This window comes from Cnephaeus nilssonii, assembly GCF_951640355.1.
Source record: "Cnephaeus nilssonii genome assembly, chromosome: 9".
NCBI lineage: Eukaryota > Metazoa > Chordata > Mammalia > Chiroptera > Vespertilionidae > Cnephaeus > Cnephaeus nilssonii.
Genome location: NC_137080.1, coordinates 94,053,225 through 94,081,222, shown reverse-complemented (window position 1 = coordinate 94,081,222; position 27,998 = coordinate 94,053,225). Strand labels below are relative to the sequence as shown.

The 27,998-nt window shown below is 58.6% G+C and overlaps 5 protein-coding genes across 9 annotated transcripts in view; 3 read left to right on the top strand and 2 right to left on the bottom strand.

The window, feature by feature from the left end:
• COL11A2 (collagen type XI alpha 2 chain) overlaps positions 1-7,348 on the bottom strand; it is a gene marked incomplete at its 5' end in the record, with an annotated part of 28,261 nt that extends 20,913 nt beyond the window's left edge. The window contains 7 exons of the mRNA XM_079780081.1: positions 406-468; positions 1,080-1,157; positions 2,036-2,227; positions 3,593-3,755; positions 4,205-4,415; positions 4,548-4,697; positions 7,261-7,348. Of these exons, the coding sequence (XP_079636207.1) occupies positions 406-468; positions 1,080-1,157; positions 2,036-2,227; positions 3,593-3,755; positions 4,205-4,415; positions 4,548-4,697; positions 7,261-7,348 (945 nt within the window). The remainder of the gene's footprint in view (positions 1-405; positions 469-1,079; positions 1,158-2,035; positions 2,228-3,592; positions 3,756-4,204; positions 4,416-4,547; positions 4,698-7,260) is intronic.
• A 1,270-nt stretch (positions 7,349-8,618) lies between these two features.
• Positions 8,619-15,366, bottom strand: RXRB (retinoid X receptor beta). Of its 4 annotated transcripts, none has more exons than XM_079780109.1 (10): positions 14,938-15,364; positions 14,036-14,283; positions 13,399-13,555; positions 12,910-13,089; positions 11,382-11,554; positions 10,862-10,991; positions 10,537-10,669; positions 10,330-10,433; positions 9,910-10,015; positions 8,619-9,772 (listed from the first exon to the last, which is right to left on the bottom strand). In XM_079780109.1, exons 1-10 carry the CDS (start codon positions 15,167-15,169, stop codon positions 9,625-9,627), a joined length of 1,611 nt encoding a protein of 536 aa, XP_079636235.1. In that variant the 5' UTR covers positions 15,170-15,364; the 3' UTR covers positions 8,619-9,624. The 4 variants fall into 4 exon arrangements, with proteins under 4 accessions (XP_079636235.1, XP_079636236.1, XP_079636238.1 ...); XM_079780110.1 differs by having other exon boundaries at positions 10,330-10,421; XM_079780112.1 differs by lacking the exon at positions 14,036-14,283 and having other exon boundaries at positions 14,938-15,366.
• Positions 15,367-15,486: 120 nt separating this feature from the next.
• On the top strand, positions 15,487-19,851 carry SLC39A7 (solute carrier family 39 member 7). 2 transcript variants are annotated; one of them, XM_079780114.1, is made up of 8 exons: positions 15,487-15,620; positions 15,914-16,316; positions 16,405-16,573; positions 17,114-17,167; positions 17,298-17,450; positions 17,567-17,707; positions 17,916-18,112; positions 18,959-19,851. In XM_079780114.1, the coding sequence occupies exons 2-8, from the start codon at positions 15,918-15,920 to the stop codon at positions 19,229-19,231; spliced, it is 1,386 nt and encodes a 461-aa protein (XP_079636240.1). In that variant the 5' UTR covers positions 15,487-15,620; positions 15,914-15,917; the 3' UTR covers positions 19,232-19,851. The 2 variants fall into 2 exon arrangements, with proteins under 2 accessions (XP_079636240.1, XP_079636239.1); XM_079780113.1 differs by lacking the exon at positions 15,487-15,620 and having other exon boundaries at positions 15,627-16,316.
• Positions 19,852-19,925: 74 nt separating this feature from the next.
• HSD17B8 (hydroxysteroid 17-beta dehydrogenase 8) lies at positions 19,926-22,399 on the top strand. Its single transcript, XM_079780120.1, has 9 exons — positions 19,926-20,116; positions 20,279-20,496; positions 20,588-20,704; positions 20,813-20,905; positions 20,996-21,081; positions 21,190-21,274; positions 21,506-21,548; positions 21,732-21,806; positions 21,993-22,399. Exons 1-9 carry the CDS (start codon positions 20,071-20,073, stop codon positions 22,007-22,009), a joined length of 780 nt encoding a protein of 259 aa, XP_079636246.1. The 5' UTR covers positions 19,926-20,070; the 3' UTR covers positions 22,010-22,399.
• Positions 22,400-23,778: 1,379 nt separating this feature from the next.
• On the top strand, positions 23,779-27,679 carry RING1 (ring finger protein 1). Its single transcript, XM_079780117.1, has 7 exons — positions 23,779-23,930; positions 24,039-24,162; positions 24,993-25,153; positions 25,261-25,476; positions 26,176-26,565; positions 26,729-27,002; positions 27,281-27,679. Exons 2-7 carry the CDS (start codon positions 24,085-24,087, stop codon positions 27,380-27,382), a joined length of 1,221 nt encoding a protein of 406 aa, XP_079636243.1. The 5' UTR covers positions 23,779-23,930; positions 24,039-24,084; the 3' UTR covers positions 27,383-27,679.
• Positions 27,680-27,998: the final 319 nt, after the last annotated feature.

Sequence of the window (27,998 nt, the reverse complement as noted above, 5' to 3'; positions counted from 1 at the left end):
TCCATGGACATAATGACAGACAATAGAGTCCAGGGAATGACCAAAGACGTGGATGGAAAGAAGGGCAGAAGAGAAGAAATGATAGCACTGGACAGAAAGTGGCTCCTAGGAACAGCACATGACACAGGAAGTAAAACCATTTGACACCAACATGGAGAGGAGGCTACTCCAGAATCAAGGAATAATGAAAGGAGACAAGGACACTAAAGGAAATGGCTGTAATGAGAGAGAGAGAGAGAGACGAGCAGACCCACTGGTCTGGGAGGACCAGGAGACAGAAGGCCGTAAGTGGATATGACAAAGAGCCCTCCGGCCAGAGGGGGGCTGACTCGTCCAGATGACAGGGGCCTGAGGGGTGGGTCACAGCCACCCACTGCCCCCCGCTGGGTGGGGGGGTGGAGTTACCTCCTCAGGGGGTGGCAAGGGGCTGGACTCCAGGATTCCTTCCTCTTCTCCTGGGGTGGGGTACTAATCCCAAGGGGAAGGGGAGAAGAGTGTCGTGGGGATGGGGTGGAAGGAAGAAGAGAGGTTAGCAAGAAGGAAGGCAAAGCAGCACTGTGTCCCTCGCTGCGGGCAGTGTCTCTCTGTGTGGGGGGTGGGGGAAATCGCAGATCTTGCGGCCCCTTAGGATAGTTGAGGGAGAATGACTCTCCCAGGTCATAAAGATTTGGGGGCAGAGATCTGGATGCCCCGGCTCTACCTGCCGGTAACTGCTGCCTCTGGTCCTGGGGGGGGGCCGGGCAGTGGGGGGAGCTGCCCGTCGAGCTGGGCGCCGGGAGGGGGAAGGCTGGCCCCACGCTGGCCCAGAACCTCCAATTCGAGAGGGTCTCCGGCCTGATGAGGGGGATGCCTGCCGGGCTGCCGACCTCTTGGCAGGTGGGGTAGGCTTTCGGGGTGGGGTGCGACGCCCCCTGGGGGAAGAGGGAGCCCTGTGGTTGGGGCTCCGAGGCCGCTGCAGCAGAGAGACATGGGAGGCGACAGTGAGGAACTCCCATAATCTAAATATTTTCTCTCCTTGAACTGGGTGTCATAGATGTGGTGGGAGGAACAGGAGAAAGGAAGGGGTCCCTCAAGTTTACCTGGTAGTCAGGGGTTGTCCCCGCAGTCATCTCATCGTAATAGAGGGGCTCGTAGTCATAGTGGAGAGACTCAGTGGGCTGGGGTTAGGGCAGGGGCAGTGGGAGAGGTAGGAAGGGGTGGAGGGGGAGGGGGGGACGAGCGAGGTGAGATGGTGTGGGATTGGGAAATGAGGTAGGGGAGGAATTGGAAAACAGAGTTGGGGATGAAAAGAGAGGTTGGGGGACAGGAGAGAGATGGGGAGAGGCAGGAAGGGGGGATGGGTCCCGCATGTGAGACAGAAGCAGACATAATTAAGAGATTGATGCTTCAACTTTAGACTACTGACCCCAGATCCTATCTGTCACCCTAACCTTCAGAGCTCCACCCAACCCAGAGTCTTCTTGTCCTTCCCCCACAGCCCCTTATCCTACCCCTCCATGTGCAGGGGCCAGAGACGGCCCACCCCGCCTTCCACAGACTCACCACCCTGTTGGGATTCCCTCTATCTGCTATTCCTCCCCCATTTCTCCTCCTAGGTCTTACCGTTACAACTTCTTTCTCCCTGTTTCTGTCTCTCCCCTAATCTGCTCTCCCATCCTCTGTCCCCAAGTCTCACCCGCACCCTCTCTCCCAATCTCTTAATTCAAGGAAGGGATGGGAAACCCAAGGACATGGTCCAGGAAGACTGGCAGAGGAGACACAAGGAGGGGACACAGCTCCCAGCCACGAATTCTTCATAATGACTCTTTTTATTTTTAAGTGAAAATAAAAAGGTTGATGAATGAGGACTGGGGGTGAGTGATGGGGATAGGGAGGTATGACTGGGGATGGGCATGAGGGAGGGATAAAAGGAGCCCAAAAGGAATGGGGAGCTCTGGACACAGGGGGGATTCCCCTGGGGAGATATCTGGGAATCTTCCCTCCCTGGGTGGGGGGGGGGGGGTGCTGTAGTTTGGGATCCACCCAACTCCCTCACCTGTCTCTGGGGCTCCTGGTTTTGGGGCCTATGAAGTCTTGCTGATTGCTGCTTTGGAGATCTCTGTGCTCTGTGAGACTGTTGTTTCTGAGGTCTTTCCCTCCAGTCCCGCTCACACTCCAGCTCCTTCTGTTCACAGGATCCGTAGGCAGCTTGTACCCCCGGAACAATGACAAGCTCTTGGACATCACCCTGTAGAGATACGAGGAAGGAATGCCAATGGAAGGAGACAGAAAGGGCTTCAGAGAGAGACAAAGGGTATAGTCCGGGACAAAAGGCAGGAGGCCAATCCCAGGTAAGACTGTATAATGGAAGGTCATTATCAGCCCTCCATGGGCACAGCCCTCTCCAGTTCCCATTGGACCATCACAACCACTGGGAAAGTCAGTGACACAGGGTCTTTATGCCCACCTTTCAGATACATTCCATTCAGAACAGCTCAGAGGCAATGGCTGGCCCAAGGTCACTCACGGTGGTAGAGTCAGAACTAGAATTCCGTCCAACTCTACATCCAGTACTCTGCCTATCCCCCTGCCCTGGGGGTTTTGCCTGAGCCTTTTCGAAGGGGCTTCTGGAGACAGTGGCCCAGCCTTAGTTGCTTTGACCTTCCACTGGCAGTAATGATGAGAAGTCTCAGGACCTCTAGAAATGAGGGAGCGGGGGTTCCAATGGCTTTTATTTGTGCTCATATGTGGTGCTTAACACAACCTGCCTTGTTTGGAGATACTGTCTCAGCTCCAGAGGAGAACAGGGGAGCTCCTTGGAATGATAGAAACCTTATATTATTCTTCTGTTTTCCCCTTGGCATTGGGTAAGCAGGTATTCAGAAAATGTTAACTGACTCGCTGGGTGGGTGGGTAGGTGAGTGGATGGGGGTTCAAATGCATGACTGAATGGGAAGGCTGATGGATGGTGGGATGAATAATGAATGAAGTTGGTGAATAGATGGAATCAGATTGGTGGGTAGATGGATAGAAGTGAATATATGGATAAATGAATGGTTGGATGGAGGGTAGTAGGTGAGGAGATGTGTAAATGGTGGATCAATGGTTGCATGCATTCTTATATGCATGGATAGATGGGGTAGGTGGGTGGATGGATGAGTGAAGAGATGGACGGATGGGTTAAAGAGGATAGATGGATGAAAGGACAGATTGATAGATAAGTGGTTTGAAGGAGCGAGTGGCTGAGCAGGGGAAGGATGGGCAGATGGATGGATACAAACCTGGATGCATGAGTAGGTGGGTGACTGCGTAACTGGACAGATAGGTGAGTGGGTGAATGGATGAGTGCGTGGAGAGATTGGTTGAATGGATGGATGGGCAGAGAGATGAAGACTGAGTGACAAAGTAAGTGGCTGTGGATAGTCCTGCAATGTAAGTGGACACCTAGTTCTCCTAAGAGAAAATCAGCCCTGAGGATAGGAAATGGGAATATAAATTCAAGAGAGGGAAATGAAGAGCTAGGGCACAGGAAGATGGCATGCTGGGGCCAGAAGGATAATGGACACAAGATATGGGACCAGAAATCACTCTGTCCTCTGGTTGCCCTGGTTACCTCAAAGACTTCTTCATCCAGGATACGGGCACCGAAGATGATCACTCCGTGGGTGTCCAACACTGGACGAGCACTTCGGGGGAGGGGCCGGGTGACTCGCTTCTTGCAGTCAACAATGAGGGTGACCGATTGGCCCTTCACAGCCACACCCACACGGTGCCACCTGGTCATGGTGGGAGAGGGTTACGTGACTGACTGAAGAGGGAAAGTCAACAGAGCTGGGGAGCAGTTGATGGAAGGATTAAGGCCAATAATAAAAGTAGTAATCACAGTAGCCATTATTCATTGAGTGCTTACAATGCACCCGGCACCAAGAAATACATTTCTCATTTGATTATCTTGGTTGTATTATCCCTCTTTTACAAACACAGAATGGAGGCTCAGAAAGGTAAGGAACTTGTCCAAGGTGCAGGCTAGCACTACACACAGGATTTGAACTCTCAAGCCCAGACTCTGAGCTACAAGTGACTGAAGTTTGGGCAGCGGGTAGGTGATTGTGGCCAAAGGCTAGGCAGGATTTTCTAGTTTAGGGAGCAGGGGCTCTGGGGCAGTGGCCACAGGGGGGTTCCTGACAGCGCAGGCCAGGCAGAGCCGAGGAACAAACTAACTTACTTGCCGTCTGCTAGGTTGAGGCCTCTGAAGACTGGCTGAGCTGGAAGTCGAGGCCGGCCAGTCTGGTCCTCATACAGGAAGCGGACAGGTCGGCCCAGCTCCAGGCCCAGCTGTCGGATGCCCTGGGCACTATAGAGAGTCAGGAGGGGAGCTTGGAGGCCAGGGCGGGTCCGGACCACAGTCAGCAGAGAGAAATCTTTGGGAAAACCTCCTAGGATCCAAGAGAGACACACACAGTGGAGTGAATGGCGAACAGAGCCATAAACCCCTTCCCTCAGGTGTCTGATCTCAGACCCCACCCGTGCCCTAGCCCAGCTCCCCCTGCTCCCCCTGCCGCCCCTACCTGGGAAGAGCTGGCGGGTGGGTGCGCTGAGCTGAGCAGGGCGCGACACTCGGTAGGCCACATCAGCTGGACACATGCCTCTTGCCCTCCGGACACCATCAGGGAGGGAGGGGAACCTCAGGGCCCGGAGCACATCCACAGGGGGTGCACCTGGGAGAGTCCATGCGGGTCAGGGGAAGGGACACACCCTCAGGAGGGCCTAGGGAGGGGGGTCTGTGGTGTAGAACTCAACTCCTGGGCTCACACTCCCTCACCTGCTCCTGATGGGTGGAACCGGCCCCAGGAGCACAGCGGTGACCTGTATTCATGCTCACCCCTGCGCCCTCCCTCCCAGCACCCTGTCAGGCTCACTCTCTCCCAGTCTCTGCCTAAGAATCTCTCTCTATTCTCTCTTAATATCTCTCTCAACTCTCCACCCACCTCCCCTTCTTTCTCTCACTGTGTCTCTTCCTCTCTTTGTATCTGTTGGTCTTCTGTCTCCCTGTCTTTTCTGTCTTCCTCCACAGCCCTCGCACTCTGTCCACCTCTTTCTTTCCTGGTCTTTCTCCCTCTCTCACTCCCTTTCTGTATCTCTGGGTCTCTGGGTCTCTGGCCTCTGGCCCATGTCTCCAGCACAAACAACATCTGGGCAATCGATCATCCTGGGCACAGCAGGCAGGCGCAGGGCTCGGGGAGGGAGCAGCAAGGCGCTCCACGGGGAGGGGCTGAAAACTGCCGCAGCCGCCGTGATGGGGAGGTGGGGTCACTCTGCCCCGCAGAGGCCGGGGACACCAGAAAGAGCCACCCAGGGCCTGTGTCCCTAGCTTGAGAGATGGGCTGGGGAGGGGGTTGGAGGGGAGCTTGCAGCTGCCACGGGGAGCCAGAGCAAGCCCAGGGCCCTGAGCCACACATCTGTGGATCCCATCAGAGTCCTTGCCCAAAACCCAGGCGAGCTCCCCACACCTGGAACTTCAACCCTGCCCCACCCCCACCCCCACCACTCAGCACCCAGGACCCCGGCCACCAGCCCTGTCCCCTGGAACTGGGCTTCCTCGGGCTCAAACTCCGGGAGACAAAGGGCACCTCTCCATTTCTCGCTCCCGCTATTCACACTCCTCACGCCATCAGCTCCAGATTGGAAAAGTCCCAAAGAAAGTTCCTGCAAAACTTTCATAGAAGCCTGGGCAGGGCAGGCAGAGCGGCCTGGAGAGCAGAGCTGGGTGGGGTGGGTGAGGTGGTGCAGGCAGGCAGAGAAAAGGCCCTTTGAGTCCAGGAGCCGGGAAACCACGGCCTTGCCCCCCCCCCCTCCACCTCACCCCCACCCTAGCCTGGCCCCTGCGTGCGGCAGCTCCGCAAACACCAACACACAAGGGCTGCTTTGAGAGACAGCGGGTGAGTGAGACAGAGACACAGAGACTCACAGAGACCCCAGGCCAAGGAGACCTCAGAGGCCCCGCGTCCACCAGCCCCCAGCAGAGTGCAGCTCCAGCCTGTAGATGACTCCACGGCTGCCCACCTGTCTTCTCGCCTCAGGCACAGAGGTGCCCATGATCTCAGGCCTCACCCTGCCCCACAGGCTCCCCCTGGCAGCCCCATCACCCCCACCACTCGACCTCTGGACCCCCAAGCGCCCCCTTCCTTACTCTTTGAGTTCCGCCTTGTGGAGTCCCATCTCTACCTACTCAGCTCCCAAATGAGAGTCATCTCGGCATCTCCCCACCTCCCTCGCGAGGGTCCCTTTCCCCCAGGAAAGACTCCTGGAGTCTAGACACTGCACACTTGCTCCCTGTCCCTGGGCTCACGCTGCTCACCACTGGGAAGTCCTTCCTGCTGTAATCTAATCTAAATCCTTTATGCTGTTATTCTGGCCTCTTTCTTTCCAAAGCAGAGAAGAAATGAATAGTCAAGTTATATGCAAATCAGTCTCCAGTGTTTGCAGGAGTGGGGGGCGGCTTGCTCAGCCTGCCTAGCACCCAGGTGCTCTCAGTCCTTCTTACCCCCCACCCTCTATCCCCCCACCCCCGCCGCCCCATCAAATCCCCTTTCCTAGGAGCCAGGAGTTCTGGATCCTGGGAAAAAGGAGGAAAAGATTGGAGTTGTGGACACCAGGGTCCCAGGAGAGCCCGGCTGGCCAGAGGGGGAGGGGCGGGGCAGGAATGCAAAGAGTTGGCTCCCACCTCAGACACCTGATCCCCCTCCGTCCAGCGGCCGTCCTGTTGGCAGCCAGCCCCAGTGCTCCCCAGAGCCAGCCGCGTGGCAGCATCGAGGGCACAGGGAGGGGGAAGGGGGTCCTGTCCGAGAAGCCAATGGAAAAAATAGCCCAGGCACCCCTTCTCTCTGCTGACTAGCTCTGCTCTGACTCACACAGATGCTCCCCTCAGCCCCAAGATACAGATAGAAAGTCCAGAAGACATGCAGGCACCCCTCACCCATCCCCTGGCATCTCCCCTCACCCACAGGCTGGACCCCACGGGCCTGGCCGCTTTGCTCTCCCAGGACCCCAGCACCAGCCCCCTCATGGCCCTCGGAGCTGAAACCCCACCTTCAGCCTCAGCCGCCCTCCCCGTCACCTCAGTGAAAAGGCGCCCTTCGCTGGCACAAGGCACCCAGGGGTCCTGCCCTCCACCCTGCACCTTTGGTCCCCAAAGCCCCCGGGACTCAGAAGCTCGCCCCAGGCACTCGCCGTCCGGCGGGTCCTCAGCTCCAGCCGGCCGCCACGCACCGGGCGCGGGACTCCTACCTGCCCGGGCCGGGGCCCAGCTCAGCCCCAGCACCAGAGGTACGAGCAGCAGGAGGCGGCGGCAGCGGCCGCACCGCTCCATGGCGGGACGGCGCCGGGCTGCGGGGGCCGGGGCGCCCCGAGGCTGACAGGAGAGCAAGCCGGCTGACAGCCGGGCTGAGCCCGGGCGCGGGGTCCCGGGAGGTCAGAGGCTGTGGGTGGGCGACAGCCTCAGCGGCCCAGCTCCATGCAGCGAGGCGCCGTCGGGGCTCGGCGCTGCTCCCTCCTCGGCGGCCGCCGCTCCTGTGTGTCCCCGGCCACCCCGGCGGCCAGAGCCCCCACGTCGCCCCCGCCCCCGGCCCAGCCCCCGCCCCCCGCCCCCGCCCACAACCACCCGCAGAAACCCCACCCTCGGCCTCCACCTGGGCAGGGGCGGGACGGGAGCGCTCCTCGCTGACCCTGCTCCTCGCAAGGACCAGTGGCCTCTACCCTAGGATTCTTTTCGGGAACCCCGATATCTTCTCCACAGCCCCCTCCTTTTCTAGGACCCAGACGTCCAGTCACAGGCCCCTCCGGTCCCTCTCCCTTGGGGGCCCAGGACCCTCCTTCAGCAGCGTCCTGGGTGGGGTTTAGGGTACGGTGGGAGGAGAGAGGCGGGCCTGGGGGTCGCTACCCCCCCATCGGGTCTCCGTAATTACTTCCCCGGCCCGGCCCGCCCCCGTAATTACAGAGCGGCCGGCGGTATTTATAGACGCGGCTATAGATAGCGGCGGGGGACCTGCACCCCCATCCACGCCGCAGGGGCGGGGGGGGGGGCCGGGGGCTGGGGCAGAGGTCTTGGGGGACGCGTGGGGCAGAGATCGCACAGACAAACGGGCTAACCAGGTCCCAGGAGATGAAAATGGGGGGGGGGGGGGGCGGAACCCAGTGGAGAGCCGAGGGGACAGTCGGCCGAGTTGGAAGATGGGGAAACCGGGTCACGCAGGGACAGGAGGCCGCCTCCAGGCGGGCCACGAGGCCGCGGCGCCCAGCGAGCCCCTCGGCGCCGGGTCTGCCCGGAGCCCGCGGCAGCGGAGACGGGAGCGAGGCGAGGCGCCGCCGCCCGCTGGCGCTAGGAGGGCGCGGGCGAACAAGGCGCCTTTGAGAACCCGCCGCCCCCCTTCCTCCTCGGCCCGCCCCGCCCCCCGCCTGGCACACCCTCTTCCCCCCTCCCCGACAAAGAGCGCCTTGTGTCCCCCACCTTGCGCCGCCTCTCAGGCCCCAGGGAACCTCAGGCACCGTTAGTGTCAAGGGAGCGTGTCTAGAGGTCCCAACCGACCGGATACCCCACACCCAGCGAGATGCAGCACTGTCCACGCCAAGTCACCTCAGTCCAGAAAACAGCGTTTTTAATTTGAAAGCGATTTTATACGTGAAAGAGGGAAAGAAACCCCAGAGAGAAGAGCTGCAGGGCAAAAATCATGCAGCCCCGGCACCCCATCTCTACGGGCCCGCCACCTCCCCTCAACGTGCCGGCCGGGCTGTGTCCCCAGCCCACAGGGTGCGCCCAGGGCTGGGGAAGCCCCCCGCCATCGCAGCCCAGGCCCCTTCCCCCGTTAGACAGGAAGAGATGGGCGAGGGGCGAGGCCAGTGCTTCAAGAGCCCGAGGGCCACCGTCTTGAGGCCCTGCCTTTCCCAAATTCCACCCCCACCACTGGCATCTTCGTCAACCTGGGACAGTACAGTACTTCTTTGAGTCTAACTGTAAATCTCTATCCTCAGAGGAAATTAAAAATAGCAGATGGGTTTCTACATCTCTACCCACCCCTTCACCACCACCAACTTATTTTTCAGTCTGACTGCAGGTGACGTGCGAGAGGTGATCCGGACAGGGGGCGGTGACAGTAGCCCCGATCTGCCAGACTTGGCTAGAGGAAGGCCTGTCGGAGCCCTACTCCCATGTCCATCACTTTGGGGGGCCTGCCCCCCGATATCCATCTCTGGGAGAGTTCCCATATCCACTCTCCAGACAGGGAGCTAAGTGAGGCAAGAGGAGAAGGGAGCAAGGCCCCGGGAGCAGGGCCAGTGCTTTGTGCTGGGGAAGAGCACTCCAGGCAGGGTGAGAACTCACCAGTCACGGCAGACCCAGACAAACTCAGAGACTCGCGCACTGAAGGAAGAGGTCCAGCTCTCACAAGAGTCTGGGGTCCCCTCTGACTTGGGATATCAAGCGAACCCCTTGGAGGGTTGATGGATCCCCTAGAGGTCTCGGTCCTGCTCCCTAGTCCTCACCCCACCAACGCTCCAGGCACACGGCCCCTCCCCACCCTGCCCCAAGGCTTGGAGTCCCCCTCGATGTGCACTCCTCAAGTGTGGGAAGCACCATGTCTGTGTCGGGGCTCAGGCCAGCTGGTGGGGCGCCTCGAGCATCTCCATGAGAAAGGTGTCGATGGGGGTGTCACCAATGAGCTTGAAGAAAAACAGATGCTCTAGACACTTAAGGCCAATGGATCTGAGAGCAGGAAGACGTAGCAGCAGCTTAGCAAACCTGAGGTGGGGCGAGAGAAAGGGAGTGAGAGCTGGAATTGCATAGGCCCTGAACACACCTCTACCCCTGTGGCCCCCCAACCTCCACCCCCATGGGATCCTCAGTCCCCACAATCCCTCACCCCAACTCCTTCTCACCGTCCCTGCTGCTCAGGGTACTTCTGTTTGCAATAGGTCTCCAGGGACGCGTACACTTTCTCCCGCAGGACCTCCACCTCGCTGGGGTTGGAGAGGCCCTTGGCGTCTGAACAGCAGGGAAGAGAGGAGGAAGGAGGCAGCCAATCACATCAGCACAAACGGGGAGATGTGGCCACATGAATAGCTGTTTCCTTCCGGGCCCCCTCTACTTGCCCTTCTCCAGATGCCTGGTCAGGGAACTGGGTTTGTGGGAGGGGGTCAGAGGGGAACGCATTAGTGGATATGGGATGTTTTTGGTTATGTGGGAGATTGCCGGCAGAGGGTCTTACTGAGGGGATAGCTGGGTAACTTAGGAGTCTCCGGAGAAGAGGAGGCTCCAAGGTTGCTTTGGTCTTGAGAGATGGGATGACCTCCTCTTACCTGGATTGAACAGAATGATTGCCCTCAGGCAGCCAAGCTCTGTCTTGTCCATCCTCATGTCACGCATTTTGGACACTAGCTCTGTCAGCACCCTGGAGAGGGACCTGCAGGTCACTCAAAGGTCACAGCTCAGCCAGCCTTGGACACGGACCAGCCTATAGCCCCACCCCCTCTACCTATAGGCCAGCCCAGCGGAGGGCCACTGACCGATCAAAGATGGCTCCCACGCCTGCAGAATGGGCTGAGTTGCGGTGCACGTGAAGACCTGTGGCGAGGAGGATGCCATCTCGGACATCAATGGATCGATGGGAGAAAGAGGCAATGAGGAGCTCATTCCAGCCTGGGCGGGGAGCAACAAGGGCCAGGAGCCAGAGATCAGGCCATGGGATTCAAAGCACACCAGGGGAAGAGAAGAAAAGGTGGCGAGGACAATGAGCTTGGCTCCCTGAGTACGCAAGTGTGCACTGGGGTCACTGAAGGTCATGTCAAAAAGGGTCAAATGTCGAGGTCAAAGGGATCCAAGGTCACTGACCTGCCCGTAGCAATATGACCTGGTCATCCAGAGGCAAGGAGGAAAAGTGTGGGATCCTCTTCGCCCACTCAACAAGCGTGAAGAGCTGTTTGTCAGCTGCCTGACAGATGTTAGTCACAGGGTCATTTGGCTGCGGGAGATGGGGGGTAAGAGTTATGGGAGGTTTGGAAGTACGCTGGGAACCCCCCTTGTAAGAGACTTTGATACCCCCTCCTACAACGTGGTATATCTCTTCAAGCCCCATGTGAACCGACCCCTGTAAGTCCGGCTTTTCTTCGGGCATGTGAAACATTTATTTGGGACCTGCCTGTGGTTCTGCCAACCAGTGGGTTGTCTGGGGGGGACAGAGGACACTATCACCCACCTCAGATATTTAAGAGCCCTGGTTTGGCAGCACTTCCGGTCCCAGACAGTGTTAGGAAGGTTGTGAGGGGAAGGGGGGGGGGCGGGCAGGACAGACCTAGGTTCCCACTCCCCCAACCCCCATCAGGAAGGAGAGTGGATTGACCCCATCACTCACGCTGCTGCCGCTACCCCCGGTTCCCCCAGGACCCTCAACGCCCTGGTCACTCTTCTGCTCCACAGCAAGCTCTGCCTCCAGGATCCTGTCCACAGGCATCTCCTCGGGGGCTCCCCCAGCCCCCTCCCCATCCCCGTCCTTGTCCTTCCCCCGTTGCCGTTCCTCCTGTACCGCTGGTGAGGGGAGGGGGGACAAAAAGTGGAAAGTCAGCAGCCTGCCAGGAGGAGGTTCTGAAATGTCCTTAGGCCCTTATCAGCATCTGATGGCCTTAGGAGATATTTATAGAAACTGGGGAAGTCACTACAAATAATAGTAGACTAGGGACAGTCCAGAAGCAGGGGTTGTAAAAGGGCACATAAGCCAAGAAGGAGAGGGAAGGAGAGGATAAAGGAATTAGGGAGAAAGCTAACATTTAAATGAGGGCCAAGCACATCTTAACATTCACTCTATTATAACAACCCTGTGAGTTCTTGTCTCCATTTTTTTCTTTTTTCCCCCCCTTTTTTTTTTTTTGGTTAATCCTCACTCAAGGATATTTTTTCCATTGATTTTTAGAGAGTGGAAGGGAGGAAGGGAGGGGGAGAAGAAGGAGGAGAGAGAAACACTGATTGGTTGCTTCCCTAACTCCTGATCACACGTGCCCCGCCCCATCTAGGGTGGGGATCCAACCTGCAACACAGGTACGTGCCCTTGACCGGGAATGGAACAGTGGACCCTTCGGAGCGCAGGCCAATGTTCTAACCACCGAGGAACACCGGCCAGGCTCTTGTCTCCATTTTTAAAGATGAAGAATTTCAGGCCTAGAGAAGTTAAATAGCATGCCCAAGTTCACACAATACATGGTAAGTCATACATCTGAATCCAAGAGTGCCTGACTGCAAATTCTGTGCTCTTCTGACTCAACACAGAGGCAGTGTCAGGAGCCCTGGCCTGGGTCTTCAGAGATGTGAGTTCTGACCCCAGCTCTACCACTCATTTATTGCATGGCCTTGGAAGAGCTAGGCCTCAGGCTCATCTCTAAAAGGAGAGATTTGATCAAGATACTCTCTATAGGGTGCCTCTCAGAATTCCAGAGTCAGACTGAAGAAGAAAAGATTTTAAAAAGGGAAGGTAGCCCTGAGGTCTTCAGTAAAGTCTGTAGCTTAAGAGAGTGGAATCCCAGAGTTTGGAGGAGAGACCAGAGAGGGAGCACTGGGTCAAAGAGAGGAAGGGCTATTCAGGTTAGAGAGGGGACACAGAGAAGCCCATCACGGGTAAGGAAGGTTATCCTACCCTCACACTAGACTAGGCAGGGTCACAGGTACAGGCCAGAGGCAGAACCGTTAAGAAGGAAACTAAGGGATCAGATGAGGGTTTGAGGGCGAAGAGCTGACGAGGGGAGAGAAATCAAATATCGCCCTCTGGAGGAGAGAGAAAACGGTCCAGTGTTCCTGAGAGGTTAGAGGTTTCCTAACCTTCCCTCTTCCTCCGCCCTCCTCCCTCCTCTCCCTGAGGGTAGACCGGGAAGCCTGGGTGGGCAGGCCCTCACCTTCCCTCTTCATGCCGGTGGCCAAGCACTTCTGGTAGCGGCAGTACTGACAGCGGTTCCGCTGGCGCTTGTCCACCGTGCAGTCCTTGTTGTCCCGGCACGAATAGGTCAGGTCCTTACGAATGGTGCGCTTGAAGAACCCTTTGCAGCCCTCGCAGCTGTAAACGCCGTAGTGCTTGCCTGCGGGGGAGGGGATGGCAATAGCAAGGCTGCATGTCAATCGCTCACCGTTACATTATGTCTCCTGCCAAGTCTACTGTGTTGGCCACACACAGAGCTGGGAAACCAGGATGTGAGGGGGTCCAGTCCCCTCTTCCCTCTAACCACCCCCATCCCATCTGAGCTTCAGGTTCTTTAGCTCTCACGGGGCCTCCCCCAGCTCACTTGCTCCAAAGAAACCCCATGAGGCCCTGGGAATCCCCCGGGGGATGGTAAATGGCAGACACAGCCCCTCTCTCTTCCTGTCTGCTGGTCTTCTGAGCCCCATACCTGAGCTTCGGTCCCCGCAGATTGCACATAGCCGTTTGCCAGCCCCAGGGCCACCTGGAGGGGGTGGACAGTGCAGGCCCCGGACCCCTAAGACTGGTGGCTTCACATCTTCAGGGGGGCCAGACCCACCCCCAGGGAGCGACACTGTTGAGTTAATCTGGGATAGGGGAAATAGGGAAGTCATGGGGAGACTCACTGGGAAAGAGAATCAGAGGAGATGGAAATGATGCCCTAACACCTAGGCAGGGCCTGCATTGCACGTCGCAGAGAGCATCATTACACTGCAGTCTGCGTGGAGGGCCAGCCGGGGCCCAGCCCGGAGCCAAACGCACAGTGTCCCTTGAAATAGTGCAACACAGTGGCCCTGAAAGGTACGTATCTCAGAAGGGCAGATGGGACCCAAAGGGCAGAAAATCACTGACAGATGAAAGGGACATTAGGAATATTGGGGTTCCTTTTGGGATTGGGGTGGACACATGCACTGCAAGATCAGTCACCTCAGGGGGTCTCACAAGGACAACAGGCCTGCCAGAATTAGAGGTCTGGAGGCCAGTGGGTCATGGGGAAGTTCACAGGAGGATCTAGGGTCACAAGGAAATGAAAGTGGAGAGGCAGAATGTGGATCACAACCTCTCACCTGGGGGCTGCTGACAGGCCCGGAGAATCCTGGGGGAGCTGGAGGGGGCAGGCCAGGGGAGCCCATGGAAGAGCTGATGACAGGGAAGGGGGAGCCCAGGGGAGGGGGTGGCATCGGGGGTGGGGGTGGGGCCCCAGAGCCTCCAAGGGAAGGGGCTGCTGAAGGGGGTAGAGGTGGCCCAGGAGGAGAATGGGGCGGAGCACCCTGGGAAAGGGGATTTGGGGAGGAACTGTCTGGGCTCCGGGAGTCTGGGGGAGGGGTACACAGAGGCACAAAGACACACAGACAGGAGAGACAAAAAGAGAAAATGAGTCTTCGATCATTCAACTGGAGACTTTTTCAAATCCTCCACTGCTCCCTGCCCCCCACACACCTACCCCGTCCCCAAGCCCAGAGACACCCGGTTATCACACAACTTCTAATTGTGGCGACAGGAGGGATTCACAAAGGAGAGAAGGATAATTCAGGCGAGGAAAACTCCAAGCAATGTATTTGGTCACCCCAAGCCAGACGCCCAAGCCAGGCTCCTGTGGGTGGGGCAACACGTGGGATAAGCCCTCCACTCCCAGCTCGTGGCCAGAGCGCGCAGGGAAACAAGGCAGGCGGGCGAGACCGCTCCCAGGACGCAGGACCTGCCTTCCAGAGCCAGGAGTCCTCAAACTCGAGGACTCCCGGCCCCTGCCGGGGAGGGCGGTGCGCAGGGCCTCGGACCGCAGGGGCCGGAGGGCGGAAGCTTCCCCCTCCCCGCCCCGCCCCGGAGGGAGGGCGCAGAGGCCCTGGGGAGGGAGGGGACGCGTGTTTACAAACAAGGGGGCGGGAGCGCAGGGGGAAGAGCACCCAGAGAGGGGGAGGGGTGCAGAGAGCGCGGTCCCTGGTTCGCAGGTCCGCTCGCTGGCACTCACCCCGCCCGCTGTCGCCCATCGCGTCCAGTCCAGTCTCCCCCGGCTCCGGCTCCGGGGTTTGTTGTTCTCCGGCTGCCGCCGCCGCCGCCGCCGCTGCAGGATCCAGCCAGGGCCGTCGCCGCCGCCACCGGGACGCGACCCCACAATGCATTTCTTTTCGCACCCCCACCGGCCCACACTGCCCTGCGGCATGCCGCTGGGGGAGGAAGGGCGGGCGAGCAGCCCAGGACATGATTCCAGGCTGAGTGGCGGGATACCGTAGAGGTATCAGAGATCCCCCAGGGTTGATTGAGGGGCCAGCTGAGCACGAAGCAGCCCTAGAGAAAAAGACTGTGGCCTGAACCGGGCCGAATTAAGCGCTTCGCTCTGCTCTGCACCAAAATGACAGCGCCGATGTGGCAGCCATCTTGGTACAGAAGGGAAGTCGCCGTGCTAGTTCCCGCCCCCTCGTCTCGTTGAAAACGGAGGAGGCGGTCTCCGGCCTGTGAGCCGGCCTCGCCCACCCTCCCCTCAAATAACCTCCTCACCCGCGCATGCGCGCCGGGGCAGGGCCCGCCGCCGCCGGAGCGCCGCCATATTGGTAAAGTACTGGAACCGAGAGACGAGACTTCCTGTTCCCGCGGGAGCTAGAGGCGGGACTGCCACGTCCGAGTAGACCTGGCGAGGAGAGGATCCCGGAGCTGGTGAGCATTCCCCGCTTTCCCCAGGTGCTTTCCAGGCTTTCCCCACCTCATCATAGAGACGAGGGCCCAGAGAGTCTGTAAAGTGGAGGATCAAAGCTTAGAGCGGTGTCCCGGGCCCTACATCGGGAGGAGGTTCGGAATAAAAAGAACGAGTTGGGAACCACGCGGGTGGGGGCAACATGGAATGGGGGAGCGGCTCGTAGACGTGGACGGAGGGCGCGAGCGGAGTAAGCGGACCCCGCACAGGTATAGAGTTGATCAAGTGGAGTCCCTGTTTCTGTCCCTCTGGTCAGCGTGATGGCCAGAAGCCTGGGGGCCCCCCACTGGGTGGCCGTGGGACTGCTGACCTGGGCGGCCCTGGGGCTGCTAGTGGCCGGACACGAGGGTCATGGCGACCTGCACGAGGACCTGCACGAAGACTTCCATGGCCACAGCCACTCACATGAGGATTTCCATCATGGACACAGCCACGCCCACGGCCATGGCCACACGCACGAGAGCATCTGGCATGGGCATACCCATGGTCACAACCACGAACATTTGCATGAGGATTTGCATCATGACCATAGCAATGGCCACTCCCATGAGAGCCTCTCCCACAGAGGACATGGACATGACCATGAGCACAGCCATGGAGGCTATGGGGAGATTCCAGGCATCAAGCGGGACCTGGATACTGTCACTCTGTGGGCCTATGTGAGTCCCTAGGGGATGGGGGAGAGAGGGACTGGTTCTGGATTGTTGGGAAACCCTGCACACTTGACCCCTGACTCTCCCTCACCAGGCACTGGGGGCCACAGTGCTGATCTCTGCAGCTCCATTTTTCGTCCTCTTCCTTATCCCTGTGGAGTCAAACTCCCCCCGGCACCGCTCTCTGCTCCAGATCTTGCTCAGTTTTGCTTCTGGTGGGCTCCTGGGAGATGCCTTCCTGCACCTCATTCCTCATGCCCTGGGTAAGTAACCTCAAACCACTACCTCAAATCCTATATAATAGAAGGCTAATGTGCAAATCAACCAAACAGCACAACAACCGGTCACTATGACATGCACTGACCTCCAGGGAGCAGACTACTCAACACAGGAGCTGCCCCCTGGTGGTCAGTGCACTCCCAAGGGGAGCACAGCTCAGTCAGAAGCCAGGCTCACCGCTGGCGAGCGCAGCAGCAGTGGTGGGAGCCTCCCACCTCTGCGGCAGTGCTGAGAATGTCCAACTGATGGCTTAGGCCCCCTCCGCACAGCCTAAGCCATCAGTTGGACATCCCCAAGGGCTCCCGGACTGCGAGAGGGTGCAAGCCAGGCTGAGGGACCTTCCTTCCCCCCACCCCACCCCCCTCTCTGCGTGAATTTTGTACACCGGTCCTCTAGTCTTAATCTATTTTGTTCTTTGGGCAAAGGGTTCTTCCCCCTTTGTGATTTCTGACCTTCCAATATTTCTGCAAATACATCCCCTTGGGGCAGGTATTTTCTCATTTGCCCTTTTCTCCCCCTTTCAGAACCTCATTCTCACCACCTTCAGGAGCAGCCGGGACATGGACACTCCCACAGTGGTGAGGAAGGGGGAGATGGAGACAGGGATTGGGGAGCTGGGGAAGATCTATCCCTCCCAGTTTTTCTACACTTGAGGAAGAGAGTCTGGAACCCACATCTCCCTTAATGTCTCAATGCATCCATTCCCAGGCCAGGGCCCTATTTTGTCTGTGGGACTGTGGGTCCTCAGTGGAATTGTCGCCTTTCTTGTGGTGGAGAAATTTGTGAGACATGTGAAAGGAGGACACGGACACAGTCATGGACATGGTCACACACACGGAAGTCATGGACATGGAACACAGGGTAAGCCCAGGAACAGCTCACTGGAAGCCACCTCGCTTGCCTCAGAATCCCTTCATCTTATGGCCCTTAGGTGCGAGGGGCGTTCCCCACTCCAATCAGCTCCTTCCTTCTTTCAGAGCGTTCTGCAAAGGAGAAACAGAACCCAGAGGAAGAAGAAAAGGAAGCAGAGGGGTTGAGGAAGCGGAGAGGAGGGGGCACAGGGCCCAAAGATGGGCCAGTGAGACCTCAGAATTCTGAAGAGGAAAAAACAGGTTCAGGTGAGGTCCAGAGTTGGTAATAAGCCCGGGCACGGGGCATCATCATGAATCACAGGGAATGTGTGCAGTGGGTAATGGCAGATGTCTGGAAAACACTGACGGCTGGTTGTGCAGTGGTCTCTGGGGGAAGATGTGATAATGACTGACCAGGGCTGGGATGGGGTGATGGAGCATCTAACTGTTTTGTCTTCCTTTCCTCCTGTGTAAGATCTCCGAGTATCAGGGTACCTCAATCTGGCTGCTGACCTGGCACACAACTTCACAGATGGTCTGGCCATTGGTGCTTCATATCGAGGGGGTTTGGGATTGGGGATCCTGACCACAATGACTGTCCTGCTACATGAAGTACCCCACGAAGTTGGGGACTTTGCCATCTTGGTCCAGTCTGGCTGCAGCAAAAAGCAGGTGGGTGATGATGTGCCTCCTCCCTCTACTCCCCATTCATCCACCCCAAACCCAAGTCTGCCTCTCCTTAGATTCAAACAAGTCACACTGTTATTGACAATAAGTCTAGAAATGAGGGGAAGTTCGGTTTCTTTTTTTCTATAGCTTAGTATTTCTTTTTTTTCTTTTTTTTAATCCTTACCTGAGCACATGTTCTTTATTTTGAGAGAGAGGAAGGGAAAGAGAGAAACATTGATTGGTTGCCTCTTGCATGTGTCCCAACCAGGACCAAACCTGCAACTTAGGTATGTGTCCTGACCAGGAATAGAACCCAGAACCTTTCCGTGCACAGGACAGCACTCCAACCAACTGAGCCACATAAGCCCAGGGCACTTAGTATTTCTTGAACTGTGGTCCATAAACCATCTGAATGGTTTATTGGGGTCTTTCAGACCACACTCCCCACCCTGGATTACTGAATCAAAAGGTCTGTGAAAAGGACCTTTTTGATATCTAACATTTTTCAGAAAATGCTTATCATACTCTTTTTTTTTTTTTTTTAATTTTTATTTCAGAGGAAGGGAGAGAGAGATAGAAACATCAATGATGAGAGAGAATCATTGATTGGCTGCTTCCTGCACTCCTCCTACTGGGCACGTGCCCTTGAACGGAATCGAACCCGGGACCCTTCAGTCTGCAGGCCAACACTGTACTACTGAGCCAAACCAGCTAGGGCTTTATCGTACTCTTTTGTTTCCAAAGACATACACCCTACCCATATATACCTATCTCCTAGCAGTCAAGTCTAAACTACCGATAACCTTGAGATGATGCTGAGTGCCTCTCTCTCTCTTTTCTGCCCACCAGGCAATGTGTCTGCAACTACTGACGGCAATAGGGGCACTGGCAGGCACAGCCTGTGCCCTCCTAACTGAAGGAGGGGCAGTGGGCAGTGAAGTTGCAGGTGGTACAGGTCCTGGCTGGATTCTGCCATTCACTGCAGGTGGCTTTATCTACGTAGCAACGGTGTCTGTGTTGCCTGAGCTGTTGAGGGAGGCTTCACCATTGCAGTCACTTCTGGAGGTGCTGGGGCTGCTGGGGGGAGTTGGCATGATGGTGCTGATTGCCCACCTCGAGTGAGAGGTGGGGTAAACTGCCCCCACCCCAGCCCCAAACCTTTAGCCTCTTAAGTCCTCTGGGTCTGGGGTCTGTGGAGGTTGGGGGCCCTGGCCAGACTCATCTGCCAAAGGAAGGAGTTGTTTCCTAGGAAAGTAGTCATTTTGGCATGAAAGCAGCAAGATTTGACAGTCTTATAGGAGCTGTAGGGATGAGCATGAGAGGCCAGAGGGACCACAGTGTTGGGCATGTGCTGACCATGTTGTTGGGTGTGGGGCACTAAATGGGGCCATGTAGAAGGCTGGAAGAGACCAGTGATGGCGGCCTACCGGGAGTCTCCTACCCCACCTGTTCTCAGAGAACCAAGCTGCCCCACAGTTTTCTCCAGGGTCCTCCTCCTCCCTCCCTCCCACCTGTTGGTGGAGGCTGCAGGGAGGGCTAGAGCCCTGGGGGTCGGGGCAGCTGGAGTCGCGATAAACATCTACTAAACTTCAATCGTGTGTCTTGATTTGGGGGGTGGGGGGAAGCCTTTAGTTGCTAATCTCATTGCCTGATTTTTGTTTCTAATATTTTTTATATCGCTGTTTGGATCGAGGGGGTGGGGTGGTGACCGGAAATAAAGTCCTCGGATCTTCCGCCCCAAATGCATTCTTTGTCTTTTGGGGGGAAATGGGGGCCCCTCATCTTCCCACTCTTGGGCCCAAGTAGCAGTGCCTGGCCACGCCCCCGCGGTGGGAGGTCGGCTCGAGCGGGTGGCCGCCGGCGGCTAAAGCTGCCACGGCTACCATTGGCCAGGCTTTACTCTCGCCACGCCCCCTCTGCGCCCGGATTGGCTCCGGGCTGGTCCCCGCCCACGGCCAGCCATGGCGGCTCCGCTCCGGCTCGGCTCTGCGCTGGCCCTGGTCACAGGTTGAGGGGGTCCTCTTTCAGGGCGGGTTGGGGTGCCGGAATGATGTCGGGGCGTGCCCTCGGCCTCTGCAGCCGCTGGCCCGAATTTTACTAACCGCCCTGCTCACCTCTGACCCCTGCCCATTCCGCCCGCACCCACCCCCGCGTTCTCTCACCCCGCAGGTGCCGGAAGCGGCATTGGCCGAGCCGTCAGTGTGCGCCTGGCCCGAGAGGGGGCCGCCGTGGCCGCTTGCGACCTGGACGGGGCAGCGGCTCGGGAGACTGTGCGGCTGCTGGGCGGGCCGGGGAGCGAGAAGGGGGCGCCCCGTGGGGCCCACGCTGCCTTCCAAACTGACGTGTCTGAGGCCGGGGCCGCCAGGCGCCTGCTGGAGCAAGTGCAGGTGACCGCGAGCGACCTCGCCCCTCAAAGCGCTCGCTGCCTCCACCGCCCCGGCTCTTCATGGTTTTTGGTGTGACCTCCCTCTTCCGTAGGCCTGCTTTTCTCGCCCGCCATCTGTCGTCGTGTCCTGTGCGGGCATTACTAGGGATGAGTTTCTGCTCCACATGTCTGAGGGTGACTGGGACAGAGTCATAGCTGTCAACCTCAAGGTGGTGACTGAACCTGTCCTTCCGCCCCTTTATCTTGGGAAGGGAGCTGGAGGGTGACTCTCCAGCTGATCCTTCTACTTGTTACTCTCCTCCCCTCCCCCCAACTAGGGCACCTTCCTCGTCACTCAGGCTGCAGCCCAAGCCCTGGTGTCCAGTGGTTGCCCTGGCTCCATCATCAACATCAGTAGCATCGTAGGGAAGGTCCGGTGGCGTTGGGATGAGGTCAGGGCACAGAGAGGGGAGTTCTCCTTGGGACTCCTGATTCATCCCAGATCTCGGACTCACCTGCAGGTGGGGAACGTGGGACAGACAAACTACTCGGCATCCAAGGCTGGAGTGATGGGGCTGACCCAAACTGTAGCCCGGGAACTGGGAAGGTCGGTCAGACCCTGGGGGACAGGGCTTTGCTGAGGCATGTGGGAGCTCCGCGGGAAGGGTCACTGTTCGGTCTCCTCCACAGTCAGCAGCTGCTCTCCCTTCCACAGACATGGGATCCGCTGTAACTCTGTCCTCCCAGGGTTCATTACAACACCCATGACACAGAAAGTGCCACAGAAAGTGCTGGACAAGGTAGGCCATGGGTGGAGGGCAGAGAGCAGAACCGTGCAGAGACCCGCCTCTCTGGGTTTGAGAGAGCGAGAGAATGCCGGACACGGTGCCTGGCTAGAAGCAGGTAGTCAGTAAGTGCACAGGAATGAAGACAGAAGAAAAGAGGGTCGCAGACTCAATCTACAAAAAAAAAAAAAAAAAAAAAAAATCCATAAAAGAAACTTTCAGCCACCCATGAGTGTTTCCTTACAGGTGACTGGAATGATCCCGATGGGACATTTGGGGAACCCTGAGGGTGAGCGCTGAGCGAAGGGGAGGCTGTGGGGAGGGCCCTGAAGGAACAGGCCCCACAGCCTGTGGTGTCAGGGAGGGTTGGTAATCGGCGCTGTGTTTGGGGGAGGGTTTCTGGTGAGAGAAGATGGCCCTTTGGGTCTGTGGGAGTAGGTAGGAGCCTGCCCTCTCCCCACTGCTCCCGTAGATGTGGCGGATGTGGTCGCATTCCTGGCATCTGATGACAGTGGATACATCACCGGGGCCTCAGTGGAAGTCACTGGTACCAGGCCGTCCTGGGGAGGGAGGGCTGAGAGGTGGACCCGGCTGGTCTGAGAGAGCAGAGGGGAGTCCGGAGGCACTGAAGGAAGGACAGACGTTCCCGAGGGCCAGGGACAGAGGAGGGTGGGCGCCCCCAACCCATTTGTCTCCACCTGTGCATCTGTCCACATGTCTCTGCCCCTCCCAGGAGGACTTTTCATGTAACGGCCTCAGGGACCCTGGACTCCGCTCGCCCCCCGCCACTCTGCGGCCTCCTGCTGATGAGGACTCCGCGTTCCCAGGCTACAAAAGAGGTGGCAGTGTATGGCTCAGGAATGCTGAATATGGGAGGCAGGGGTGCTTGTGACCTTAATAAATTCCAAATCCTCTTCCCTGCCACCTCCGGTTCTTCTTGTGTCCAAGCCCTCAGACCCTTCCCCGCCTCCCCCTTTCCCCAAAGGATTGTTCCCTTTCACTGCCTGGTCTCCCAGGGCAACCCCTGCCGCCGGGTGTGAGGAGAGAGTGTGTGTCACTGTGTATTCGTGACAATCTGGGTCTTTTTGGAGGGAGGGGGTCTCTGCCCCACCCCCTACCACTAGTCCTGCCGCCCCAGTTTCCTCCCCCCATACCCTGGTCCTTGTGGTCCCCAACGGTGATTTGTTCATGGCCCCATCCCAGTGTCCAGTCTGGCCTTAGGAGGGGGTCTCGGAACAGGTGGCCCTCCCCCACCCCGCTCCTTTCTCTGAGTCCCCCCTCTCCTTTCTCTCCACCTTACAATAGCTGCAGCCGGCCTGGGGTCGGATGGGGGGGATTACAGGAGGGGGCCAGGATTAGGGGAATGGACCAGCGATGAAAGGAGCTGGAGGAGAGTAGACGGAGGGGGCTGGGAGGAGGAGGAGGAAAGGGAGGGGGTCTGCGCTAATCGACTCTGGAGCCCACATAAGGACTGGCCACGGACTGAAGGAGAGAGGACAGGGAAGTAGGGGGTAACTGGGGGAAGGGGCGAGGGGACCCACTGCCGCCTTGTCCCAGAACGGGCCACCCCCTGGCAGCTGCAGCCCAAGTCCGGGAGCTGAGACTGGAGGAGACGGGGGCGCCCCTCACGGCCTCTTTCCCCCTGTGTCCCGCTCACCCCCTGCCCTCAATGGGGATCGCTCTGCCCCTTCCTCTTCTCTTTCCTCCCGGCCCCCTTCCTTCACCGCGAAGTCCTGGCGGAGGCCTCTGCCCGCTTCCCACTCCAGACATTCGGCCCCTCGGGCCCCCCGCACACGCGCACACCCCCTCCCCGACAGGGGCCCCATCTTGTGTGTGTCCCTGCTTCCGCGTGGCGCCTCCATCCCCGTGCCTCCCGGGCGCCTCCTCCCCCGCACGGGCCGCGGCTCCTGATTGTCCAAACGCAATTCTCGAGTCTCCGGCTCGGCCGAGAGTTGAGTCTGGACGTCCCGAGCCGCCGCCCCCAAACCTCGAGGGGAGAGCAGGTCGGAGGGTAGGGAGAGCCCCAGCGGAGGGCGGAGCGAGGCCCCGGGTGCGGGGTCCCGGGCACTTGGGGGACCTCGTTGCACTCTCGGGACGGGGGGACTGAGCGGAGGGGGTCCTCGCAGCTTTGTCCCCGGGACCCGGGCTGGGCCTCGAAGTTGTGTGCGGGGTGGGAGCCGTTCCCCAGAGCCGCTGGGGGACGCCGAGTGGGGGAGGCGGCCCTTTCGCAACCCCCATCCCGTCCCCTCCCGGGAGCTCAGCGAGTCCCGGCCCCGCCCTCCGGCGGGAGGCCCGGTGGGGGCGCGGGCGGGACCGGTAGCCGAGGCGGCCGCGCGGGGTGCGGGCCGGGGGCGGGGGCCGCGCCCACGTGGCGGGAGACTCCGGGACGCCGGCTCCCGGCGGGGCGCGGGCGCATCCCGAGGGCGGGGGCCCAGGGCGTCCACGTCGCGTCCCACCCGTGCCGCGAGTGGCGGTGACGTCTCCGCCGGCGGGGGGAGTGGAGCGGAGGGGCCGGCGGAAGTGACGTCGGGCCCCAGTGCCCGGGCCTTGGCGGCGGCGGCGGCGGCGGCGGGAGCTGCTGTCGGAGCAGCGGCTGCGGACCGAGCAAACTCGGCCCGGGAGTCGGGACCCGGGCGCGGCGCGGCGGCGGCTGCGCGGACGGCGGAGCCGGGTGAGGGGCCGGCCGGCGGGGGACGGAGAGGCGAGGCTCCGGAGGGGCGGGGTCTGCGCGAGGGGCCCCCCTAACCCTGTCCCTTCCCTTCCCCTCCCCCTCTCCCAGCCCACCTCTCCTCCTCCTTCGCGGCGGGGGTCTGCGCTCGGTCACCATGACGACGCCCGCGAATGCCCAGAATGCCAGCAAAACGTGGGAACTGAGCCTGTATGAGCTCCACCGGACCCCGCAGGTGACAGGGTCCCACAGCTACCCCCGGTCCCCAAGCCCCGCAATCCACGGACCCCCTCGCACAGCCTCTTCTCCATGTTTCGCCCCTTCTGCTGACCCTTGGTCCTACCTTTTCAAACCACTTTCACATTTATTTTCTTTAATTCTCAAAACAGCCAGAGAGGTAGAGCACATATTCCTGCCTCTTTGAAAGGTGGCAAACAGTTCAGTGTGGTAGAGCGGTGCGTGAGCACCGTAAACTGGGGAGTTTATTGAAAATGGAGCTTCTCACACAGCAGCGGGATGGAGCCCCAGACCCTGATCTGGGTAGCACCATGACCACACTTTCTAAGAAACTCTGTTGAATAAGTCTTCCCCAAACCACAGGTCTGTGCCACCCTCACCCTCAGGTGTCTCTCCAACCTCAGATCCTCCTCAAAGCTCCTACTCTTGATTAAGGGACATTAATTCTATTCTCCATTCCCTCCAAGTCAGTAGCTCCTTCTCTCTCAGAATTCCCATCTTTCTCAAGTGGCCAACCCGGGGTATCCAGATTCTGCCATCTCAATGTATTTCTCAAAACTCCCATTTCATGGACCACTTGTCTGTCTATTTATTTATTTGTTTGTTTTAGAGAGAGGAAAAGAGAGAGGGAAATACCAATTTGCCCCACTTATTTATACATCCATTGGTTAATTCTTGTCTGCACCCTGACCGGGGATTGAACCTGCAACTTTGGCATATCAGGACAATGCTCTAACCAACTGAGCTACCTGGCCAGGGCAGACCAATTATTTCTAAAACTCTTTACCCCCAACCCACCCCCACCTTTCCACTCACTGATGCCTCCAGGAAGCCATCATGGACGGTACAGAGATTGCCGTTTCCCCTCGGTCGCTGCACTCAGAGCTCATGTGCCCCATCTGCCTGGACATGCTGAAGAACACAATGACCACCAAGGAGTGCCTCCACCGCTTCTGCTCCGACTGCATCGTCACGGCCCTGCGGAGCGGGTAATGGGAGGGACCCGGTGGAGATGGGGTTAAAGGTGCAGAGTTGAGGCCTCAATGCCCAGGCGACTGGCTGCTCAGGGCCTCCTCTCTCTCCCCCATCCCCCCAGGAACAAGGAGTGCCCTACCTGCCGCAAGAAGCTGGTATCCAAGCGGTCTTTGCGACCAGACCCCAATTTTGATGCCCTGATCTCGAAGATCTATCCCAGCCGGGAGGAATATGAGGCCCACCAAGACCGGGTGCTCATCCGGCTCAGCCGCCTGCACAACCAGCAGGCGCTGAGCTCCAGCATCGAGGAGGGGCTGCGCATGCAGGCCATGCACAGGTTCGCGGCCAGGACAGAAGCGGGGCAGGGCTGGTGGGACAGATCCGCGGGCCAGACCCGGGTGCTGACGTGCTGCCTGCCCCTCTAAACCTCGCCCCCTAAGGGCTAACTGTGGCCTGATTGCCAGGCCTGGAAGCCATGGATATTAATTGCAGCTTCTTAGCAAGAGGCGCTGCTATTCTTAAAAGGAAAATAGCTCACCTTCTAACTTTCTGTAAGTCAGAATAGTAGAGTGATCTGAAGTGTAAGCTCTGGACTCACATTGCTGGGAATTAAAACGCCCCCTCGGTCTTTAATGTGTGTCCAGGTTACCTAAGAGTCTTGTTAGAAACGCAAAATGTGATTCAGTAGGTCTGGAGTTGGCCTGAAATTCTGCATTTCTACAAGCCTATGCTACAGGTTCCTGGAGCACACTTTGAAAGGCAAGGGACTATATGATGTCAAACAAGTTATTTAACCTCTCTAAGCCTCAGTTTCCTCAGCCATAAAATAGAGATAATGTAATTACCTGCCTCGTAAGACTTGTATTATGGGAGACGATCAATGCAAAATACTTAGCAGTGTGCTTGGCAGGTAGTTAGTATTTAATAAATATTCGGCGTCACCTTTAAGATTCCCCTGATCTTTTCAGCCTCTGAAGTTAAAGTCTAAATCTTCTTATCCTGGATGCTCTCTAACCTCAACCGCTTGCTTCCGCAGGGCCCAGCGTGTGAGGCGGCCGATGCCGGGGTCGGATCAGACCACCACGATGAGTGGAGGGGAAGGAGAACCGGGGGAGGGAGAGGGCGATGGGGAGGATGTGAGCTCAGACTCTGCTCCTGACTCTGCCCCAGGCCCTGCCCCCAAGCGGCCCCGTGGAGGGGGGGCAGGGGGGAGCAGTATAGGGACAGGGGTAGGAGGCACTGGTGGGGTGGGTGGGGGCGCTGGTTCTGAAGACTCTGGTGACCGGGGAGGGACTCTGGGAGGGGGTACCCTGGGCCCCCCAAGCCCTCCTGGGGCCCCTAGTCCCCCGGAGCCAGGTGGAGAAATTGAGCTCGTGTTCCGGCCCCACCCGCTGCTCGTGGAGAAGGGAGAATACTGCCAGACTAGGTGAGAGCCCTGTCTTCCCCGCCACTGAGAAACCAAAGATCCTATAGCCTTCCCTCGGAAGGGGGCTGCCCGACCCCCCAGAGAGAACCCGAACCAGAGCCCTTTGGAAAGCCCGCTTCCCTCGCGTTTGAGGCCTGCGCCCTGAGCGCGTCTCCCACCCCAGGTACGTGAAGACCACCGGGAACGCCACCGTGGACCACCTCTCCAAGTACTTGGCCCTGCGCATAGCCCTGGAGCGGAGGCAGCAGCAAGAGGCGGGGGAGCCAGGAGGACCTGGAGGGGGCGCCTCTGATGCTGGGGGACCTGATGGCGGGGGTGGGGAGGGAGGGGGCGCTGGCGGAGGTGACAGCCCCGAAGAGCCCGCCTTGCCCAGCCTGGAGGGTGTCAGCGAAAAGCAGTACACCATCTACATCGCCCCCGGGGGCGGAGCCTTCACGGTGAGAGCCTTTGCGGGCCCTGGTGTGGGGGAAGCAGGGAGCGCGGCCTGGGGCCCCACAACCATGATCCTGATTTCTGACTGACCACCTCTCCCCCTCCCCCTCCCTCCTCCCCCTCCTTTTCCCTTCTCCCGCCTCCTTCACGTGCCCCTGCTTTGCCCCATCTCTTTATTACTCCTTTCCTTGCCTCCTGCCATGGTCACCTCATTCATTTACTTTACTGCCTCCTCCAACTTCATTTTCTCTCCCCCTGCCTCTTCCTCCCACCCCCTCTGCAGACACTAAATGGCTCTCTGACCCTGGAGCTGGTGAATGAGAAATTCTGGAAGGTGTCCCGACCACTGGAGCTCTGCTATGCCCCCACCAAGGATCCAAAGTGACCCCACAAGGGGACAGCCAGCGATGGGGCCACAGGGCATCCCTGTGTCCTGGCCCACCACCCCAGCTCTCGTCCCCCGGTGCCCCCCAGCCAGCCAGCCAGCCAGCAAGAGGACACAACTGAGGACATGTGGCTTTTATACAAAGTATATCAGATTCTTCTATATTGTACAGATGCACCACATCTACTGCCTTTTCTATTGCCCCAGACTTCCCACCCACACGAGGCGTTGGGGAAGGTGAAGACCCTCCCTCATGCCCTCCTACCAGCAGCAACAAATGTGCTTTTCCTCTTTCAAGCCTGCAGTCCTGTGTGTCTATCAGGGGTGCACTAGAAGGGGGGGGGGGGGGATTGAGAAAGGAAGCCGAGACATCAAGTAGAATCAGCCTTGGCGATGGGAAAATGTCAAAGGTTATTAAAGGCGTGTCCTTCCCTTATTCTGAACCTGCAAAGAGCAAATGAGCACAAAAGCGGGGAGGGACGACCGGTGACGCTGGAGACAGGATGAGGAGCGCTGGGCTGTGTGAAGTCAGGTCCTAAATTTGCCCCCTAAACCCTGAGTCGCCCAGGCTGAACTCAGAGCTCCAATTCCTCACGGAAGGCAGGGGAGTGGCTGG

Bases quoted from the DNA above. Each gene is read 5' to 3' on its own strand.
- RXRB (XM_079780109.1), bottom strand. From the start codon at position 15,169: ATGTCCTGGGCTGCTCGCCCGCCCTTCCTCCCCCAGCGGCATGCCGCA. The intron at 13,556-14,035 runs GTGAGAGGTTGT...CCCCTATCCCAG, and splicing joins GGCCTGTCAGCAGCCCCCAG to ATTAACTCAACAGTGTCGCT. The intron at 9,773-9,909 runs GTGAGAAGGAGT...GCCCCACCTCAG, and splicing joins TACCCTGAGCAGCAGGGACG to GTTTGCTAAGCTGCTGCTAC.
- SLC39A7 (XM_079780114.1), top strand. From the start codon at position 15,918: ATGGCCAGAAGCCTGGGGGCCCCCCACTGGGTGGCCGTGGGACTGCTG. The intron at 17,708-17,915 runs GTGAGGTCCAGA...CTCCTGTGTAAG, and splicing joins AGAGGAAAAAACAGGTTCAG to ATCTCCGAGTATCAGGGTAC. The intron at 18,113-18,958 runs GTGGGTGATGAT...TCTGCCCACCAG, and splicing joins CTGGCTGCAGCAAAAAGCAG to GCAATGTGTCTGCAACTACT.
- HSD17B8 (XM_079780120.1), top strand. From the start codon at position 20,071: ATGGCGGCTCCGCTCCGGCTCGGCTCTGCGCTGGCCCTGGTCACAG. The intron at 20,117-20,278 runs GTTGAGGGGGTC...CTCACCCCGCAG, and splicing joins TGCGCTGGCCCTGGTCACAG to GTGCCGGAAGCGGCATTGGC. The intron at 20,705-20,812 runs GTGGTGACTGAA...CCCCCCAACTAG, and splicing joins TCATAGCTGTCAACCTCAAG to GGCACCTTCCTCGTCACTCA.
- RING1 (XM_079780117.1), top strand. From the start codon at position 24,085: ATGACGACGCCCGCGAATGCCCAGAATGCCAGCAAAACGTGGGAACTG. The intron at 24,163-24,992 runs GTGACAGGGTCC...TGATGCCTCCAG, and splicing joins AGCTCCACCGGACCCCGCAG to GAAGCCATCATGGACGGTAC. The intron at 27,003-27,280 runs GTGAGAGCCTTT...CCCCCTCTGCAG, and splicing joins CCGGGGGCGGAGCCTTCACG to ACACTAAATGGCTCTCTGAC.